This window comes from Mustela putorius, unplaced genomic scaffold, assembly GCF_011764305.1.
Source record: "Mustela putorius furo isolate JIRA1106 unplaced genomic scaffold, ASM1176430v1.1 tig00000275_pilon_pilon_pilon, whole genome shotgun sequence".
Lineage (NCBI taxonomy): Eukaryota > Metazoa > Chordata > Mammalia > Carnivora > Mustelidae > Mustela > Mustela putorius.
Genome location: NW_025421341.1, coordinates 22,393,764 through 22,413,456, shown reverse-complemented (window position 1 = coordinate 22,413,456; position 19,693 = coordinate 22,393,764). Strand labels below are relative to the sequence as shown.

General features: G+C 59.5%; 2 protein-coding genes and 1 pseudogene across 4 annotated transcripts; all 3 read right to left on the bottom strand.

The window, feature by feature from the left end:
• Nucleotides 1-285: 285 nt before the first annotated feature.
• On the bottom strand, nt 286-1,691 carry LOC106006863 (annotated as a pseudogene).
• On the bottom strand, nt 1,683-6,255 carry CTDSP1 (CTD small phosphatase 1). 2 transcript variants are annotated; one of them, XM_004762754.3, is made up of 7 exons: nt 5,842-6,255; nt 4,340-4,488; nt 3,798-3,899; nt 3,626-3,682; nt 2,909-3,001; nt 2,608-2,793; nt 1,683-1,984 (listed from the first exon to the last, which is right to left on the bottom strand). In XM_004762754.3, exons 1-7 carry the CDS (start codon nt 5,906-5,908, stop codon nt 1,856-1,858), a joined length of 783 nt encoding a protein of 260 aa, XP_004762811.1. In that variant the 5' UTR covers nt 5,909-6,255; the 3' UTR covers nt 1,683-1,855. The 2 variants fall into 2 exon arrangements, with proteins under 2 accessions (XP_004762811.1, XP_004762810.1); XM_004762753.3 differs by having other exon boundaries at nt 3,798-3,902; nt 5,842-6,250.
• Nucleotides 6,256-10,172: 3,917 nt separating this feature from the next.
• SLC11A1 (solute carrier family 11 member 1) lies at nt 10,173-19,317 on the bottom strand. 2 transcript variants are annotated; one of them, XM_004762752.3, is made up of 15 exons: nt 19,070-19,311; nt 18,166-18,302; nt 17,224-17,346; nt 16,782-16,901; nt 15,904-16,010; nt 15,355-15,425; nt 15,089-15,156; nt 14,735-14,890; nt 13,927-14,085; nt 12,724-12,813; nt 12,470-12,589; nt 11,899-12,048; nt 11,394-11,467; nt 10,830-10,983; nt 10,173-10,687 (listed from the first exon to the last, which is right to left on the bottom strand). In XM_004762752.3, exons 1-15 carry the CDS (start codon nt 19,074-19,076, stop codon nt 10,601-10,603), a joined length of 1,623 nt encoding a protein of 540 aa, XP_004762809.2. In that variant the 5' UTR covers nt 19,077-19,311; the 3' UTR covers nt 10,173-10,600. The 2 variants fall into 2 exon arrangements, with proteins under 2 accessions (XP_004762809.2, XP_044934674.1); XM_045078739.1 differs by lacking the exon at nt 11,899-12,048 and having other exon boundaries at nt 19,070-19,317.
• Nucleotides 19,318-19,693: the final 376 nt, after the last annotated feature.

The window sequence follows — 19,693 nt, the reverse complement described above, 5'->3', positions numbered from 1 at the left end:
AGCGAGCCCTCCGCGTTTAATGCCTCCTGGCATTTAATCAACTCCGCCAAGAGGGCATTTCTCCATTTTGCAGGTCAGGTAACAGGCGACGAGACGTAGAATAATTAAACAGTACAACGGTGCACTCGGGTCCACTCACCACTGTACGCCCACCTCACACTTGCACACTTGAAGCCCCGGGGGCCCAGGGCAGCCCCTCCCTTTACATCCCTGGAGGGTGTGGCCTGAGGGCAACCCCCATTCCCCACCCGGCTCAACATCCCCCCAGTGACCACAGAGGCTGGATGGGGGTCTTGCGTTTTTAGTTCTTGTCATACTGTGGGGCTCTCAGTCACAGAGAAGGCACTTAAATGGGAAGGTCACCTGATTCTGGCCAACCTTGTCCGCCCTCCCACCCCCAGCTCTCTGTGGCGGAGGGGCGATGATATCTCCATTGGACAACCCCCTTGGCACTGGTATGTGGGTCCCCTTAACCGTTAAGCCCTGGGGAGAGCCCAAGGCCTTGATCTCCAGACTCAGCATTTTGGGGAAGGGGTTCCAGACAAAGAAGTCAGAGCTGGAAGGCAGGATGTCTTGGGAGCTGCCCCCAGCCAGCAGGGGGTGAGGGGGGGCACAACAGGGGTGGGTTGGCACAGGGGGGACGGGGACAGCTTGGCCAGGCTTCCTGGAGACCCCCAAGCCCCCCAAGAAGGGTCCCACCTCCTACAGCTCCCCTAAAGGCACCAGTGAAGTATGGAGTGGGTGGGGGAGGGCACCAATGAGATGCAGAGACCCCCACGCACTCAGCTGGTGGTACTAGCACAGCATTGGGCACAGAGAATGTGCTGATGTGTTTTCAATGAATGAGTAATTGGAGCAAAGAGGGTGTGAGGGGCAGAAGACAGGGCTTGGGGCACCTTGGCCCAGCCTGTTTCATTCAGAAAATAGCAGTTTAAAAAATGTAAAAATCCTTTCCCTCCCTCCCCACAATTTATGGGTCCAGGAAAGGGGTGAAGGACTGGGGGGGTCTCTGCACCCTGGCCCTTCCCTCTCCCCTTCCCCTAAAAATCTATATACACATATACATATTTATATGGCACCACAAACGGGTCCTGCCTCTGCCCCCAACACCAGGGCTGGGGTGGTGGCCCCAGGGCCTTGGGTGGTTAAGGCAGATGTGAGAGGTCAGGGCTCGGTGTGGGAAGCAGCTTCCAGCTGCTGCTGAGCCTAGAGAAGCTGGACTCTGGGGTCCCGCAGGACACACCCCATTCCCTTCACCAAGTGATAACAGATCTCCCCTCTCCGTCCTCCTAGGAGGCAGAGATTGGTGGGGGCTGTACCAGTCCCAAGGGAGGAGGTGGGGAGGCTGATTCCTCGCCCCTGCCAGCCCAGACTGCAGCCATCTGGAGACTGTCCCAGGCCAGAGCCGAACACCGATCACAGCCCCGGGAAAACAGGGCAGGGCAAAAAGGGTTCTATGCAAGGAAGGCACTTGGTGTCCACCGTTCCCAGGCTGGGGGCCCAAGGCATGGGGTAGCAGGAAGCCTGCCCCTCCCCCAAGTAGAACCAGAAAGGGCCAAGGGGCCCGATTTGGCAGCAAAGAAACATGGCAGCAAAGAGAGGGAGAGGGAGGGGGAGCGCCCCACAGGGCCCCACAGGTCCTCCAAGGAGGAGGAGGAGGTTCTAAGGCACTGACACAGGGACCCAGAGGCTCATTGCTCTTGGTGCAGCCTGGCCGGGCAGGCGGGGAGGGCCCACTTCCCCAAGCCACTGAGGGCTGAAGTGGGCCACCGCTGCTGGGTTTTCATAAGGACAAGTCCACGTGGGAGGGGTGTGGGCCTTGGTCAGGGGCCGGTCGTGGCCCCAGGGCACCTCACTAGCTGCCTGGCCGTGGCTGCCTGAGCACTGAGTACACGTCATCCACGCGGCTGAGCTGCTCGAAGAAGGGCAGAAGGTCGTGGAGCTCCGTGTCACTCATGTTGTCAAACCAGGAGGCCACCGGTACCTGGGCAGAGGGATGCACGGTGGTGAGCAGGGCAGGTGGCTCTGGGCGCAGGATGTCCAGACCAGCCCTGAGCGCCCACTGTTTGGTGGGGCACCCCCCAGGGAGCCCCTGACTCAAGACTTTCAAACATTTCTGACAGCAACCCACCGTAAATTCTGTTTACCTATACGATAAACTGCCGGTTTTATAAAGTGGTATTTAACCTTCCCAGGTGCAAAGCCCTCCGATATTTTCTATTCTCTCTCTCTTTTTTTTTAAACTCCAACTAGGACTCACTACATTGTTTCTGGGACCCAAGACTAGGTCACGACTGGTGATTTTCAGAAACTGAAACTGCTCCAGGATGCAGCAGGCACCACCACCCACCCCGCCCCTGGTGGGTACCCCCTCCAAGCAAGTGGATGGAATGATCAGTAAGGTCCGAAAAGCTGCAGCGGCAGTGGGTGTGTGTTGCGGGGGAGGCACAGGTCCCCGAGGGATGGAAGCACAGAGGACCAGGAGGGCATCAAGCCCCAGACATCACCCAGCACAGCAGTGGGGAGGCCGGGAGGCCAAGGAGGCACCCGCGGCTGGACCCTCTTCTTGGCTCTCGGTCCCCCAACCTGGTCCTGCCCAGTACTCACGGCGTTGTCTGGATGGAAGACGTAGGAGGCGGGCGAGTTGTCCAGGATGAGCACCCGTCGCAGGTCTCGGCCCAGCCGGCTCAGGTCCTTCACATAATTCCCCCGATGGAAGACGCAGGACTCACGAAACAGCCGCGCCCGGAAGGCCCCCCACTTGTCCAGCAGATCGGCTACTGGGTCTGCATACTATAGAGTGGAACACAGGTCACCCAGGCCCAAAGGGACCCAGAGGTCCACCCGACTGCAGGCTGGAGGTGGAGGGGAAGCGGGTGGCCCCAGGAGCCCTGGGGGGGGGGCTCACCTTGGCAAGGCTGGCGGTGAACAGCACGCACTCAAAGAGCTCGCCCATTCGCTGCAGGAACTCATCCACATGGGGCCTCTTCAGCACGTAGACCTAGGGGGTGGGCCGGTGAGGGGACTGCTGGCCAGCAGGCAGGGCCTGGGGTGGGGGTGTGGGGTGGGGGGGTGGTGCCCAGCTGAGGACAGGGAGGGAGCAGAGCGAGGAACACAAGAGGGAGGCTGGTCCCAGGGCCCACGGGCTTCACTTGGCCAGCACCTGTCCTTCCAGAAGAGGATCAAAATGAACCTCCAACTTCTAGCTTCAGGTCCTACCTCGTGGGGAATCACTAATTCCCAGTCTTTGCCCCACCATGGCCTTAGGCAAACGAAGGGGCCTGAAGGCGGCCCCCTTACCCCGAGGCAGCAGGGCACCGGCCCCCGAGCCAAGTAATGGAGAACAGGCTGGACAGCACACAGCCTATCCTGAATTACTTGAACTGGGTCCCGGGCAAGGGGGGCAAGGGGGCACCGAGGAGGAGCCCCACTCCCTACAGGCCTTGGAGTCTGGCCAAGTCCCCGAGGGTCTGTATCATCCTGGGTGCAAGTCTCACACCCTCTGGGCCCTTATGTTCCACCTCTAGCCAAGTCCCACCTTGGGTCCTCAGAACTGATGAGAGGAGCCTGAGGTCTGGAAGGCAGGTGCCAACCCCGCCGCCTCCCCCCACACCCAGCCCCTCACCTGGTGGACTACCCCATCAATCTCCACAGGGATGATGAAGTCCGCGTTGTTCACTGGCTGTGGGGGGAAAAGGAGCTGCTGGGGCGGGGCCTGCAGAGAGGACCGCACCCCCAGTCCAGGGCAGGCCCCCCTCAGAGACCCAGGGAGCTGAGGGCTGCTGGGCAGGGCCCACCTTGAAGGAGCTGTGCACCAGGGTCTCGTCCAAGTCGATGACCACACAGATCTTGTCCACATCCTGGGCCTTGGCTTCTGGGAGCAGGTACTGCGCTGGGGTCTGCTGCAGGGATGGGTGAAGTAGTTGGGGGCGCCTCTCCATCATTTCTCCTACGTGGGTCTTCCCTCCCCCAGCCCTCTATGCCAGGAGACACAGGAATGGTGGGGAGAGGCCACCTCCTTCCCAGCTTTGCCCCCGCCCCCAACTGGGGCCTGGGGCAGGCCACCTGGCTGGAGGCCTCACTTCCCCACCTAGGAAGCCAAGGGAGAGAAAAGCTTCCAATCTTACAGGGGAAATCCAGAGTTCCCTTGGCTGAAGGATCCTCGCCTGGGTGTCAATCTTAAGGGCATTAAGGGCCAGGCTGGGAAAGCCTGGGAGGGAGGGCACAGGGCTTGGGAGAGGGGCCCTCCCTACCTTATATGGCCTGCAGACAGGTCGTGAAAAGCCCCTTCCCTGAAACCCGCCCCAGCCTGAGCCCAGATGCCCAGGCCACCACGCACCTTGGGGACAGCTCCGTTCTCCTCCACCAGCAGGGGCGCCCCACTGTGCGCCGGCAGGGCCTCCCCATCGTCGCGGCAGACGCAGCAGAAAAGCGAGTGGAGAATGCCCCGGCTCCGGGGCTTCTGAGAAGCCGCTAACTTCTGCTCACCTGAAGCAGAGAGGCTCGGGGTGGGGGGGTGTGCACCCTAGCCCGCACAGTCGTGCGTCCATGCCCAGATGCGAACTCCTGACAGCCTGGACTCCAGGCCACCCCTCTGGTATCCACAGATCCTCCCAGTGTGGTTACAAAGCCCCCCCTCATCCGGCCGCGGGCTGGCTGCTCTCCGTAGGCTTTCTCTTTTCTTACCAAACTTCATCCCTCCTGTGGGATCAGCCCCACCGGGGATGCCTCCAGACACCTACCTTACCTGAGCAGCCCCTGCTCGCTGGGGCCCCTAACCGGGGAGGGTTGGGGCCTGGGGCCCTGCTGTCCACTCCCGCCCTGCTCCCATCCTTACCGCCCACGTGGGTCCAAAGTCCTCACTGAAGCTGGGCGCAGAGGCAGGGAGCGGGGGCCTGGAGCCAGTGTCCCGCAGCCAGCTGCCGGCCCCGCCTCCTCCGCCCTCGCCCCGCCCAGACCTCCGACCTAGAGCCCGGCATCCGCCGCCTGATTGACGGGCCCACCCTCCACCGCCCCTCTACCGGGCCCCCAGCCTTCGGGCGGAGCTAGGCCCTGGCCAGAGCTAGGCGAACCTGGAGGGGCTTCCTAGCCTTCGAGGTCAACACCGGCACAGGGAGGGGCAGACGCCCAGCCTAGACCCTCCAGACCCCGAGGGCCCGGCCAAGGCGGGCGGGCTGCACCGCTTTCCCGGTCGGTGCGTGAGTGCACAGGCCCGGCGCCCAAGGGCCTGCAGCCAGGGCGCCTGGTGCTCAGCCCGATGCAAAAAACTCGCGGGTGCGCTAAGGACCCGTAGAAGTGGTTGCCCTACTCTTGCGCCTCTCAGGGGCTCAGTGCTTCCACGCGTGACGCGGAAGTTTGTTGGGATCGTAGCTGTGTATTGGCGGGAGATCCTTCCAACCCTCCCCAGCCCGCTGTCACCTCGGCGCCCCCTCCGGCGACCCAACTAGACCGCGGCCCGGGGCGGAGCCTCACCGGGTGGCCTGAAGGCGCCCTCTTCAACCCCCTCACCCTCATTGGCGCCAATGGGGGGGAGGGGGCGACTATCCGGCAATGCGCAATGCCAGTCCTGGAGACCCGGAAGGAACCCACTCTCTACCCCTGCCTCAGTTTCCCCACCTCGAGCACTCGGGAGCGCCCTAGTGGCTCCAGGCCCCGCCCCGCGTCTCCGAGCCTCAGCGAGTTCAAACTCTCTCCCCGCGCCTTCTCCGGATGGGAGTTCTGAGCTCCGCAGTGGCGGGCGCCCGGGGCGGCGGCGCCGACTGTCCCAGGAAGGGTCTCAGCCCCTTCCTCCTCCCATCCCGCGGTGCCCTGGCCGCAGCCCCCTCCGCGCGGCCCCAGTACCTTTGCCCCGTAGCGGGCCCCGCGCCTCCTCCTTGGTGATCTGAGTAATGACGGCCGAGCTGTCCATGGGGCCGGGCGCGCTCCGCTCCGGCCGGACTCTGGCCCGGGCGCCCGGCCTCCCCCCCGGCTCGGGCCGGAATCGGGGCGCGGGGGGGAGGGGAGGGGTGGGAGGGAGGGATCCCCGCGAGCTTCGGAGGGGAGGGGAGCCAGGTTCTAAGGGGGAGGGGGAGGGAGGGGGCGCGGAGGAAACTTTGTTACAACATGGAGTTTCCTCCCCGCGAGGCGGATGCAAACATGGAACCCGGGCGCTGTTTCAAGGCTCCCCCTTAAAAGGGCAACGGCTTCGGCGTGACCTGGTCTCGGCCGCGGCTTTCATCACCGCTGGGGCCGGCGCGGCTCGGCTCTGCTGACTGGGAGGCGGGCCCGGCCGGGTTCCTGCCGCGCTCCAGGGGGCGTCGCCTCTCTTCCTGCCGCCAGCCCGCGGGGCCGAGCCTCTGCGGCTGCGTGGCAGGACCTGCTCCCGGCCCGCCGTTCCAGACAGCCGAGCGCCCGGGGCCAGGGCCCGCCCCACCCGCCCCGAGCGCCCACGCCGGGGAGTGCCCGAGGGCGGCGCGGCTCCACCCCTGCTCTGTGCGAGGGCCACAGACTAGCCGCTTAGTGGTTTCCTCATCTGGGAAATGGGAATAACGCTCTCCGGTCTGCAAACTGGGTCTTCAGTGCTTGCAGAGGTGGCCTCGCAGGAAAAGTCCTGAGCGAGTGAAGGCTCCCTGCCGGCTCCAAAAGGCTGTGCAGATCCGCAAGATTGTGCTTTTGACCAGACTGTGACCGTCCACACCCACCACAGTTTCGGGGCCAGGTGGCACGGCACTGTAGGGCGTGAAAATTACAACTCCCTGCGCCAGAATGCCCCCGGCGGACCTCGCCCGGTTGCTCCATCGGGTACCCCGCGCGTCCGCGCCCACTTGTAGGGCCTTCGTGTGCGCTGTTCCCTCCGCCTAGAAGGCGCTTCCAGCCCCTTCACGGAGCGGATCCCACTGACCACCTTCTCCAAGAGGCCTTCCTAGACCCTTCGTCTACTCCCCACGCCGGCCACGCTGTACTTGTTGGAGAGGGGGTTCACGCGGTGCCAACACGCAGTGGGCGCTTAATCCCTGCGGGCCCAATTTCTGACGGTGGAGGGGCCCACAGACATCAGCTGTTTGTACGATGTGAAACACCCGTTCCACTTGGGGTGTAAGGAGACACCAGCTGGCGCGGGGACCGCGGTCGCCCGCTGATTCTTCTGGAGGGAAGCTCCCCTGTTATGCGCCGCGAGGTCTGCGGGTGTTTTTGTTTCTCTTGTTTATGAAGTGCTTTCCATTCTCCTGACTATTTTGTGTTCACCATTTAAAAAATAATAATAACGTCAAGCCCTGACAAACACGCCCCAGCACTTCCTTCCCTCACGGGGCCTCGGTGGCGGGGCGGAGCGGGCGCGTCCTGTCCCGTCCAGCCGCCTGGTGCTAGCGCCGCGCACGTCCTCCAGGCCCGGGCGGGGTGGGCTGGCGGGGGAGCCGGGGAGGGGAGAGGCCCGGCGCTGGGGCTGCAGGATAGGAGAGCGGCGCCGGCCCGAAGGCGGGCCAGCTTTGTGCCCCGCGACCGGGGAGAGAGGAGACGGCCCACACGGTAGGTGTGGCGCCCACACCGCCGGCGGGTTTGCATATAATCCTAATAATCGCCCACGTGTAGCGAGCGCTCTGTTCGCGTCCTGCGCCGGCTCCCATTTTACAGATAAGGAAACTGAGCTCGCAGAAGTGAAGTGACTTGAGCCAACCTTCTGGCGAGGGGAGAAGTGGGGTTCTGGCCACCAAGCTGAGAACCCTCCCCCTTCAGTTGAGCCCCGGCGGGGTGTGTGTGTGTGTGTCAGCTTTATCTCCGGAGGCCCAGCTTGCACTGACCCCAAAAGGAAATGTGTGGTGGACTAAGTGAGGCCCTGGCCTCACGCCATGGCCGGAGCAGAGCGGCTCACCTTCCTCTCTTCCGTTTCTCCCTCTCTGTAGGCTGGAACCTGGGGAGGCCAAGTAGCTGCCCGAATGGATATGGCACTGGGCAGGGTCGCTGCCCGCTGCCCACTGCCCACCCACCGCCCGTCCTCCTCCAGACTCCCAACTCTATCACTAGCCCTCTCCAAGCCCTCTTCCCCTGGGAGACCTTCCCAGGCTCCAAAGCCTTCCAGGTGTAACTTCCCACACGGGACAGGAGGCCCCCTGCAGTGTGTGCGTGTGTTGGGGGGGGGTGAGGGGGTTGTCTATGGACACTGAGGAACTGTCAGAAGTACGATGCAGTAGCAGTAGGATCTTGGGCCTGGGGCTTCCTCCCTGGCAGCAGGGGCAGTGTCCACACTCAGCTGCTATTCCGGAACTGCACTGCTCCAGCGGCTGGAGGGCGCCTTAGCCACGTTATTTTCCTCCTTGTACTTCATAGGGAATCAGATGATGCGGGCAGTGGGTCCAGAAACACCAGGACTCTGAGGGGTTCTGACTTGCAAACGTGGACAAGTGTCTCTTGCATTCAACACCTCAGCTTCCTCATCTGCCAAATGGGGTTGCTAAGAGCCCAACCCAGCCAAGTGAAAGTGTGCGTGTGTGTGTGTGTGTGGGGGGGGGGGGTGGTCAGGGCAGAAAGGGAGGGTGTCCTTCCATCGCCCTATGTGAGGGGGAGAATCCTGGTGCCCCTTTCCACCTGAGAGGCCGATGAAGCATCCAGTCCCTCCCTCTAGGAAGAACCAGAGCTACTGGCGGGTGGAGAACAGCACCTTGTAAACGTTTCCCTGCCCAGAAATGACAGACCTTGGCTTGACCTCATTGGTAACCCCTTGCCCAGGCCCAGGGTAGCCCCGTAGCTGATCCTTTGGTCCCTTCTCCTCCATGCCTTCCTTGCGCCCACATTCTCAGTGGCAGCCTTAACTATTCTGATGGACAGCCGGTTTATGCCTCTGGGGTTCCCAGCCCACCCCCCACCTGCCCTACAAGATCCAAGAACTCCCCACAAGGCTGCATGTCTGTTTGGCACACCTGCCCCCCACTCTTGGGAGGTTCATTCTCCCTTGGCTGCCCGCCCTTACCCATTCAGCTTTCAAAATCCTGTTCAGGAGTTACCTGCTCTGGCTCCGGCCTCACTTTTCCAGGTGTGCCTAACACACACTTTGGCTGTTACCTCGCCCCACTGTTGGCTGTTGGATTTGCTGTCACTGGACTTAGCTAGCTCCCCCTGCTGAAGTGTGAGCAACCTGAGCGCTGACGTCTTTAATTCGGGGATTTTACCTTCCTCCCCCACGTCTGTCACAGGGATGGCACCTAATTAATAGTAAATTGATGGAGAGAGGTGTGCAGGGGTATGGCTGGGGACACCTCCAGGAAGCTGGAGAGGAGTAATGGAAGATGCCTCTTTCTCCTATTATCCGGTCCCCATCCATCTCCCCTTTTCACCTAGCGTGGGTCCCACCTTCTCCAGGGCCAAGCCCAGAAGAGGATACAGCGACCTTCTAGCTTAGGTCCTGCACCCTCTCCCACGGTTTCTCTGGTTGGACCAGACCTGTCCCATCCCGTGCCTCCTGGAGGGCCCCACTCGCATCGTTGCCCTTTTAAGAAAGAGGAAATTCTTCTCATAAACAAGCGCCCCAACCAGAACGCGGAGCTTGCCCCACCAGATCTTGGGCAAACGGGGGTGCTTTCAGGCACAAAGCTGGCTCCAGGCTCAACCCAGGGAAAGGCCTGGCGGCCCCCTCTCGCCACCGCTCTCCGCAGCTCAAGGGCTAGGGTCCGAGACACTCGGAGAGCCAGGAGGAGGGACTTGGGGGAGCCTAGAAACAGCCCAGGGAGCGTCTATAAAGTGCAACCCTTGCACCGGGCGAAGGGGTGCCGGGCGGCTCCCAGCGGCGGGAGGGATTCCCCGCCCACAAGGTTCCCCCCTCACCTCCCTTGGTTTGCCGGGGCGGATTCCGAGGCCCCAGGGCGCCAGGCTCGAGCGCCCGCCTCCTCTTTGGCCGGGAGCGGGGAGGCGGCGGCGGGGAGTGAGGGCACTTGGGACCGTCCCTGCCCCTAGGGGGAGCTGGAAGTCAGTGCGGAGGGAGCTTTAAACGCGCGGCGTGGGAGTCCGGGCGGCCGGGTCCCCTGGGGAGATGGCAAATGAACTGGGCCTCCGAGGCAAGGACTCGGGTTCCACGACCCGGTGCCTGAAGAGGGGACAACTGCGCCTCCGTTTTACTGCCTGGGATGTGGTTTGCGGGTGGTACAGAAACTCTGAGGCTACTCTAGCAGATTCGTGCTTTCCCGGTTTCTGCTCTCCCGCTCTTTTGGACGAGAAGTGAACTAGCATTTATTGAGCATTCATCGGATTATCCTAAACGCCGGTTTAGAGCTGGTGTCCTGCCCCAACTGGGTCCCTCCGTCAGGTCACTCCTATAGGTGCTCCATAAATATTTTTGGAATTACTATAGTTTTTAAGTCCCAAGTGTCAGGCACTGTGTTAAAGTGCTTTACATCCATTGCAAGTTTGGTGTTGTCCCCATTCTACAGATGAGAACACTGAGGCTGGAGGTTAATCACTTGTCCAACCTAGGAAACAGCAGGTTCCTACGGAATCCAGGTTGGCCTGCCTCCAAAACTCCCACTCCATCTTGCTGCCTTCACACACACCCCAGCAGGCCCGTCTGCCCCAGTCATCCCAAACCCCAGCCAGCCACAGGGTGGGGAGTTCATCCAGAGATCTTCCCCCTCTTCTACTCTTCAAGAAGCCCATACAAGAAATGTTGATGGGAGCTGTGGACCAGAAGGGTGGCTCCATGGGCAATGAGACAGGTCCAGACCTGGGAGAAGGATGACATGAGTCCAGGAGAGAGCAAGACCTCCCAGGAAGCCCAGGTGAATCCCCTTTCCCCAGTGCCCTCCATCCTTTGCCTCCTTTCCTTGCCTCCCCCATCCCCAAGGCACCCTCTGGCCCTGCAGTACCAGATAGGCTGTGAGGCCCAGGTAGCCGGCAGCCAGCAGAGCTACAAGGACGAAGTAGGCAGGGTGCGGGAGGCTGGGCAGGTAGATGACCACGAAGTAGAGGTTGATGGCACAGACCAGAGCCATGATGAAGGATGTGATGGCCTTGCTCAACCTGGGGGCAGGAGGGATGCTGCTCAGTACTGGCTGCATCTCTTCCTTTTCTCCACTGCCCAAGCCAGCCTGGAGGAGGCTGAGGGCATGCGCAAAGCCACCTTCTCTGGGCTGTGGGATCTGGCGCAGCAGACCACTTGCCCGCTCCTGTCTCCTGGGCCCTCCAACTCCACACTGGTGCGATTTGGCAAGAGCAGAGTCTGGGGTGAGCCAGTGAGGAGCTCAGGTTCTAGACATAGCCTCCCTCCCCAGATTCCAGTCCTAGTTCCCCACACTTGATTGTAGGGTGTCCCTGCACACGTTCCTTAACCTTCATGAGCTTCTTTGGATGCTGGTAATTCCTATCTCTGGGTGGGTGTGAGGATCAAATGCAGAACTGAAAGTCCAGGGTTGGGGGAGGGCGGTACTCACCGGCCATTGGCAAACTCCTGCATCACAGCGGGCATGCTGGTGAATGTAAGGATCGGCAGCACAGCAAAGGGAAGCTGGGGAGAAGCAGGAGGATGGGGCTGAGGGGCCCTGCCCTCACAATGCAGCCGGACCGGGGGAGTGGAGCAGGGCTCCCGTCCTGCTCTGCCTGTGTGCCCTCGGCCAAGTCCCCTCATCGCTCAGAGCCTTTAGGCTCTCCACCTCTGTGCCTTCCAAAGTTGTGAGGCTTCAAAGCAGGAGAAAGCGTTTGGGCGCTCTGGTCCCAGGCTGCCCAAGTCTGAATGCCAGCTCTGCCCCCGGACACTTAACGGTGTACATCAGTTTTCCAGTCAGTGAAATGGGACAATGGTGGTTCCCCTGGGGACTGCTGTGAGCCTTAGAGGCAAGGTGTATTTCGATGAGTGTTAAGGACAGGCTGCGAATGGAGGTTTGCTGTGGTTCCTGTGCAGCTCAGCAGGTGCAGGGGTGCCAGGGACCATGGGCTCACCAGCAGGCTCTGCAGCACGTTGAGCAGGTCATTGAGACCTGACAGGTCTTTCAAGTCCCTGAAGACCGCCACCAGCACGGTGGGCAGGATGGCGCAGGAGCGAGTCAGGAGCACGCGGGCAAAGCGTGACCACCGCAGCTTCAGGAAGCCCTGGGGTATGGGGTAGTGGGGCACCTTTGTGGTGGGGTTCAGGACTAGGGATTCCAGAGGAGGGATCCTCTGTCGTCCCTCAGCCCATTTCGCAACAGGGCAAACCCCCTGTTTTTCCATCTCTGAAATGGGAGCAGCTCTGATGCTAGTTGGCAGAGAAGAAATAGGGGTTTCCCCCACAGCTGCATGCTTAAGACTAAGCTTTTGGGGTAAAGGCTCCTATTAATCGTGGGTCTGCAGCCAGTAGTGAGTGAGCTACTGAGCCAGCAGCCTTACTTCTCTGCAGATTTTCTCATCGTTAAAGCGGGGCTTAAAATAGCGCCTCTGGGCTGCTTAAAGGAGTAATGAGGTGTCTGACCCCCCAGTAGTGTAGCCGTTGACCTGGGACCCTTGGCCCTTCCCATCCCGCCCCAGACCGCACCTCCATCACAAACTGTCCCGCGTACGTGCCGGTCATGGTGGAGCTCTGCCCGGCCGCTAGGAGCCCCACGGCCCAGATGTAGAGGGCAACGGGGCCGAAGATGCAGCCCAGGATCACGCCCTGCGGGGCGAGGTGTGGTTAGACCTGTGGCACCGCCCCCTCGCACAGCTCCACCCCGAGGTGGGCGTGGCGATGAGCCCGGTTGGGGCTGGACGGTTGGTTACTTTCCAATCCCACCCCTGCTTGGTGCTTACTCCTTGGTAAATGTCCACGTCCACGGTAAGGTTGTTCTTGGGGAAGATCTTGGCGTAGTCGTGGAGGCTGCTGTTGGCACAGACGTTGAACTGTGGGCACCGGGACAGTAGGAAGGTGATGTGCACAGTCTCAGAAAATCAGATGTAACGTGCACAGTCTCAGAAAATCAGACAGCCAGGCCTTCACCAGGGGTCGAAAACTGTTGACCGGGCTGAATCCGGCCAGACAGTTTCTTTGACTAACGAATGTTTTTCCTCTGTAATGTGAATTTGTGGCCAACATCTAAAATTGAGAAGAATCCATACGGGAACCCGGTTTCCAGGGTTCTGTTGAGTTTGTAAGAGCGGGCATTACCACAATGAGTTGGCTGGCAGTGACCCAAGCTGCTCCACAGCCCCTCTCCCGTACACTGGACCCACTTAGCACAGGCCTGAGGCCGCCTGGTCCTTAAGGCCACAGAGCAAGACAGTGGCAGTGCCTGCTGCATCCCCGGAGGCATGGCCAGTACCCCCCCCCCCCCCCCCCCCGCGCCCTACAGTGCTCAGCGTTCGGTGAGCACCCACACCCCTGGCTAGCAGTTGTCAGACCCGCATGGCAAAAACCCACTGAGAAAGGAGAGAGGCACAGGTCCCAGATCCCAGAGACCCAGTGAGGAGCTTTGTATCATTGGCTGCTCTGTCCCTAGTGTGGAGGCACTGACTAAGCCATAACATACTCAGTAAATCTTTGCTGAATGGATGATGGTTTATCTGCTAATGATGAAGATGATCAGGAGAGAGGACTCAGAGAAGAAAAGGACTGCTTGAACCTTCCCAACTCTGTGCTCATGTTCAAGTGGGCCCCAATTCCCAGAATGCTCTCCCCAAAGTTCACTGGACAAATCCTGGCATCCTTCAAGGTACAGTTGGGTCCTCCAAGACTCCTCCAAGACTCAGCTCCTCCCTCCCAGTCACCTCCTTTGGATGTCTGTGCCTTGTCCCCTCCTCCACCCCCCCCAAGGTTGTCAGAACCATGACTCCCCAACAGAGTGGGGGAGGGGTCTCAGCCAGAGGCCAGTCCACAGATGCCCTCCCCTACCCTTGCAGAAACTGTGGGACAGACACTCAAAGGGCTCAGATGCATTGCCTGGTGTCCCCAGCAGAGCCTGCAGGGTTTGGGGGTTGGGGAGGCCGGCTGTGGCTGTGTGGGGAGGTGTAGCTCACCGCAGCCTCATTGGTTTGCTGGTAGAAGGCCTGCCCAAATACGGCTACAACAAAGAGATTGATGAAGAAGGAGACAGACAGGGCGATGGTGGCCTCAATCAGGAAGTACATGTTGGCTTCTCGGATGTCCGTCCGGCGGGACCGGTCTATCTCTCGAGACTAAGAAGGTCAGAGGGGAGGAAAGAGCCAAAGTTCCTCAGAGCTCCCCCAACATTCTCCATCTTCACACTTCTACTTCTGTTCCCTGCAAGCCTCAGTTCTTCTTTCTCCCTGTGGCAGTTTGGGACAGGCCTGGGTCAGCTGACCCCCTGCTGTATGCCCAGTTATACCCTGTCTTAAGGGCCTTTGCACTTGCCATCCCCTCTACTGGGAATATCTTCTCCCCTGATCTTCCTTCCCATCCTTTGTGTCTCAAAGATTACCTCCTTAGAAAGGCCTTTCTCGACTAACTTTTCTAAAGCAGCTCCTGCTTAGTCATTATCATATTTCTCTGTTTCCTTCCTTCAAAGCACCTTTCACAATCTATAATTCTTTCCTTTACCTGTTTACTTGCTCCTGGTCTGTCTGCCCCACTAGAATACAAGCCCTAGAAAGGCGGATGATTTGTCTGCCTTTTCATCATTGTTCCCTGATTCCCAGCACACAGTAGACACCCTATTACTACACATTGAATAAGTAGGGAATGAATCACTTCCCGCCTGAAATCAGGAAGGCGGGAGCCAAAGGGGCGGGGCTCCGTGTTCGGTGACCGCACGAGCCGGGCGGAGGGGAGCTGACATCACTCCCTCCCCTTCCAAGCTTGGCTCACCTTCACCAGGGCCGAGTGCAGGTAGATGTTGTGAGGCATGATGATGGCGCCGACGATGCCCACGGCCTGCAGCAGCTCTGGACGGCCGCAGCCCGGGCACGAGGGCAGGAGCAGGCCCTGAAGAAGCGCTAGCTGGGCGGGTCTCGCGACCACGTACTGTGGGGAGACGCCTGGTCAGGCCGAGACCTGGGTGACCGGCTGTTCCCACCATCCGCCCGCACCCTGGCCGCTAGGGGGCGTGGCTAAAGGCCTCTGTCCCCCTCCCTCCCCCAGGCTCTGCAGGGGGCCGGGAGGAATGGCCTTGGCGGGAGGGGGGAGGGGAGTGTTGCGGCTTTGGCTTCCTTGGCTTCCCACCTCGTAGCCGAAGGTCAAGGCCATAATAGTAATAAGGAATCCAAAAAAGGCTTCCAGCTTCCGCAACCCTAGGGGGAAAGCAAAGGGTAACAACACCAACAACAATTGTAAGCGATTGGTAATGGTATAGATGAAAAAACCCAAGTCCAAGTAACTCGCTCAAGCCCACACACAGCCGGAGTGAGCGGGCTGCGAGCCTTTCTCTCCTCTCAGTACGGCAGAGCGAGGTTTATACCCGTCGCTTGTGAGCCAAGCGGCGCACCCACCATAGTTGTCAAGGAAGAGGAAGAAGAAGGTGTCCACGATGGTGATGAGGACGCCGCCCCAGAGCGGGATTCTGAAACCGGAGTGGCCAGGGTCAGCCCAGCGGAGGGGCAAGGGTCTGGAAACCGCCCCCCACCGCCCCCCCTCCACCTCCCCAGGCAGGAGACTGTGGAATCTGGCCTCCTGGGAGCAGGGACCCACGTGGCTCTAGGCAGCTAAGGGGAGAGGGGAGCAGAGCGTGCTGGGGATGGGAAAATGACACAAAACACAAGGAAAGAAAGGCCAAACTGGGTGGGGAGCCAGCCTGACCTCAAGCTCGGGGCTGCAGTTCCTAAGCCCTAGTGGTGACTCGCATCTGTGTGACTTGAGAGGAGTCACTCCACGTTTCTGGGTCTCTCAGAATTTCAACATCTCTCTGATGCACACCCCCCCACCCCAGCAAGCAACACAGCACAACAGCTCTAAGTCAGAGGGTTCGGCTGGGTCAAAGGGACTGAGGCAAGTCCAGGGAGGTCCGTGGACTGCAGAACTGGGACCCGTTGGGGTGGTACCGTCCGGCTGAGAGCAGACTGAACGCAATGGCGGTGCCAATGACCTCCTGCATGTCTGAGCCCACGATGGCTAGTTCGATGGTCAGCCAGAGGAGTGTGCGGGGCACCTGGGGGAAGAGGCAACCCTTTACCAATGATGGGCCAGTTATCCTCATTATTTGTTGATGTCCCATGGCTTTCTGTACCCTGCATGATAAGGTTGGGCAGGCAGCCAGCTTGCAACACCTGCCGGCCTTGCCCGCTGGCTTCCAGTTAGGTTTTGTAGGAAACAATTAAGAGAGATTGAAAGGCAAGGAGAGATCGTTTTTCCCCCCCTACTTCTAGGGGTGTTCCTGGCAGTGTTGCCAGCAAGAGCACCTTGGCAGCCGGGGCTCTCTCAGTCTTGGTGGCCATGCTTCCAGAAGCTTGGCCGCAAATGGTGACTGGGGCAGCTGCCCAGCAGCTTTCTGATCCCTGGGTAACACCTCCTTTCCTTGCTCCTCCAGCCCTTCCAATAGCTTCGTGACTGCATCCCTGCATTAAATACCTTTGAAATATCTAATGGCCTGGTTTCTGTTTTCCCACCTGGACGGTCACCGGCAGTAGGGTCCCCAGTGTCCACTCCAGCCAATGACCATCCCGAGCCAGTGCCTACCTAACTTGCACCTTGGGCAAGTCACTTTCCCAGGTTTCAATGTCCCCTCCTGTAAAATGAGCAGGTATCTCTAACATCCCTCTCAGTCTGTGCGCTATTAGTTTGAGCCTCAGTCTTCCCATCTATCAAATGGACTTGTGATGCCTCGCTTGAGATGATGTGTTTATTTGACCATGGAAGCTGTAAATAGCTGTTTGGGGCTTGGGGTTTGTGAGTGCTCCCTGTCCAGGTGCACCAAGCTCACCTTAGGGTAGTAGAGATGGCAGACCTCACCCAAGTCCTTGCCTGTCACCACGCCCAGCCGGGCAGCAAGCCGCTGGCAGAGCAGGCCCAGCACTGTGGCCCATAGCAGCACCCAGAGCAGCTGTGAGAAGATAGGGAGAGGCCTTCAGTGGTGGGGGTTTGGGGGGGTGGGGAACCCTTTGGCAACCCAAGCTGCTGCTGGTACCCTCTAACCCTCTAAGGACACCCCTTGGGGAGGGAATAGAGGAGATGGAGCCAGAAGACCAGCACCTCTCCCCCATACATCCCACACTGGCAGGGCAGCCCTGGGGGCCCTTTTTGGGTCCATTTGAACTTGATGCCTGCTCCCTCCAACACCAGCCATGGAGTCCACTCTGGGGAAGTATGTCAAGTTGCAGGGTGGGGGAGGCTCTGCCCTCCCAAGGGTGCCCCAACTCAATCACTTTGAATCCAGCCACAGCGCCAGCCTGAAGATCCGACTCAATGTTTCCTGGATCCAGGAAAGCGATGCTCATGAGGAAGCCGGGCCCTGTGAAGGCCCACAGCTTCCTCAGGCTGAATGTGCCCTGCAGGTGAGAGTGAAGGGAGGAGATGTTGGTGCCTTGGCGTGCCCCCCGCTGAGCCCCTCTGAGCTCATCAGCCCCAGGCTATCTAGCCCTGTCCCCTCCTTTCCCCCATTCCTGGAGCTGCCACCCTGGGGTGGAGGGCATGGAGTGGGAGGAAGCAGCAGGATTTGCTGAGTCATACTGGATTTGCTTTCTGGATCTGTCCAGTTTGGCAGCCGGCCTACGACTGACCAGTCTGCCTCATGCTTGCCCTGACTCAGCAGATCCTCAGAGCCCAGAGGGTGTCTTTCCTGGGGTCAGGCCTCCCTGGTCCTGCTCCTCCTTTCCCAGTCCCTTTTCAAACCACAGTCCCTCCTTTCTGGAGTCCACTGAGCCTAAGATCTCCCCATCCCATTCCAGGGCGAGGCCTGGCAACCTAAGGATCTGCTGAAGATTCTGGAAGTGCAGGCTGACAGCACTCTAGAAAGCATCCTGTCAGCTTCCGTCATTTCTCCCGGTGTCCTCGCCCTGGTCCTTTTCTCTAGTACCACAAGAGATGCTCTAGGCTCCAGCCTCAACTCGCCCCAGATCCCTTTCTGTCCATAAGAAAGCTGGGATTCGCTCAGAAATCCACTCGATCATTTTTAGACAAAATGTGAGCCCCCTAGGTAAGTGCTAAGGACGGAAACAGAAGAGGACCAGTCGCCACTGTCAGTCACTGCTGCTCAGAGCTGGAAGGGACTTCCCATGGTCTTCAAAAGATCTCTTTCCCCTGGCCTGTGAGATCCTATAACATCCTGTCAATCCTGAAAGACCCCAGGATGTTTCCAGTCTTCTTACCGGTTCTGTGTCGGGGATGGGGATCTTCTCACTCAGGTATGTTGTTCTAAGAGCTTCTTGCTCGTGTGGCTCCGAGCTGGGTGGGCTGGAGATGGAGCCATAGTTGGGCCTGCTTGGCCTTTGAGGGTCCTTGTCACCTGCAAAGGGCCCCAAGGAGGGGTGGTGAGTGCCTGGTTTCTTTCTGGTGGCCCAGGTGTAAAGCTCTCTGTTGTTCCCCCCTACAGTGGCTTCCTGACAAAGGGGAGAGATTAAGACCCATGTGAACAGGGACCCTTGATTCCCATCTTGGGTCCATCACCTCCAACCATTGGCCAAATGTGTCAAGATTTTATTTATTTGTTTGTTTGTTTGTTTAATTTATTGAGAGAAAGAGCAAGCACATGCAAGGGGGAAGAAGAGGGAGACAGGGAGAGAATCTCCAGCAGATTCCACGTGGAGCATGGAGCCCAATCTGGGGGTCAGTGTCACTACCCTGAGATCATGACCTGAGCTGAAAACAAGAGCTGGACGCTTACCCTACTGAGTCACCCAGGTGCCCCGACCAACCAAATATTTCAGAAGCTGCTAGAATTACTCTCCTTCCATGTGGGCAGAGAGATTCTCAAATCCAGGTCTCTCCTGCCACAAAGGATGCAGAGGGGGACACTGGGCTCTGAGGAGGGCACACTGATGCCAATGTGTAAGTCCCATGGCCTCACCCTGCCTCCTCCATCAGACAGGTAAGCTCCAGGAGCTCCAAATCCTCAGAGAACAGACAAATGGGACACTCAGCACTTGATGAAAAGAGTCCAACCCCCGGCTACTATCTGGCATTGGGTCGAGGCCAGGATACCCATGGCAGTCCCTGACTCTCCCCTACTCCCAACCCCCTTTTAGGACTCTGGCCCTGGAGGGGGCTACTCACCTGTCATGAGGATGGCAGACTCAGGCACTGTGCGTGCGAGTGGGATGCTCGTGGCCACTCAGCACACACACTCTCTCTCTGAGGGCTGGTGCCTGCCCGTCCGTGTGCAAGCCCACACCTCCTCTCCACCCTCAGCTGATCTCAGCTGTCCTCACACACATTGTGAAACACTTTCCAAAGGCAGAAGTGGCGAGCTCTGGCGGAAGAGTCTCGTTGACCGAAATGCAGGAACTTATTTTCCCCTCCTGGCCTGAGGCCCACCACACTTTTGGCCCCCTTCCAAGTGCCGTTTGGTCTGCATCTCCCAACGTAGCTCTGATTTCAAGACAGTTCCTGCTACTCGGACGTTCCTGTCCAGATCACATGACTCCCTGCCCACACAAGCAGTCAGGCCCTTCTCTTCAGTCTGGAGTCCCCAGCAGTGGGAGTCCTGATGGCTAGCAGGCCTCAGTTTCCCATTGAGTGCCTCAGAGGAGAAGAGCTTCGGGCACTGCCAGGGGACAGGCGTTGAAGACTCAGGCCCAGGAGAGCCTCAGAAGAACGAGGCACTGGAACTCTGGTCCTGATTCTGGTTCTGATTCTGCCACTGAGTCACTCAAGGTCATCAGCAGGCCGTACCTTTCT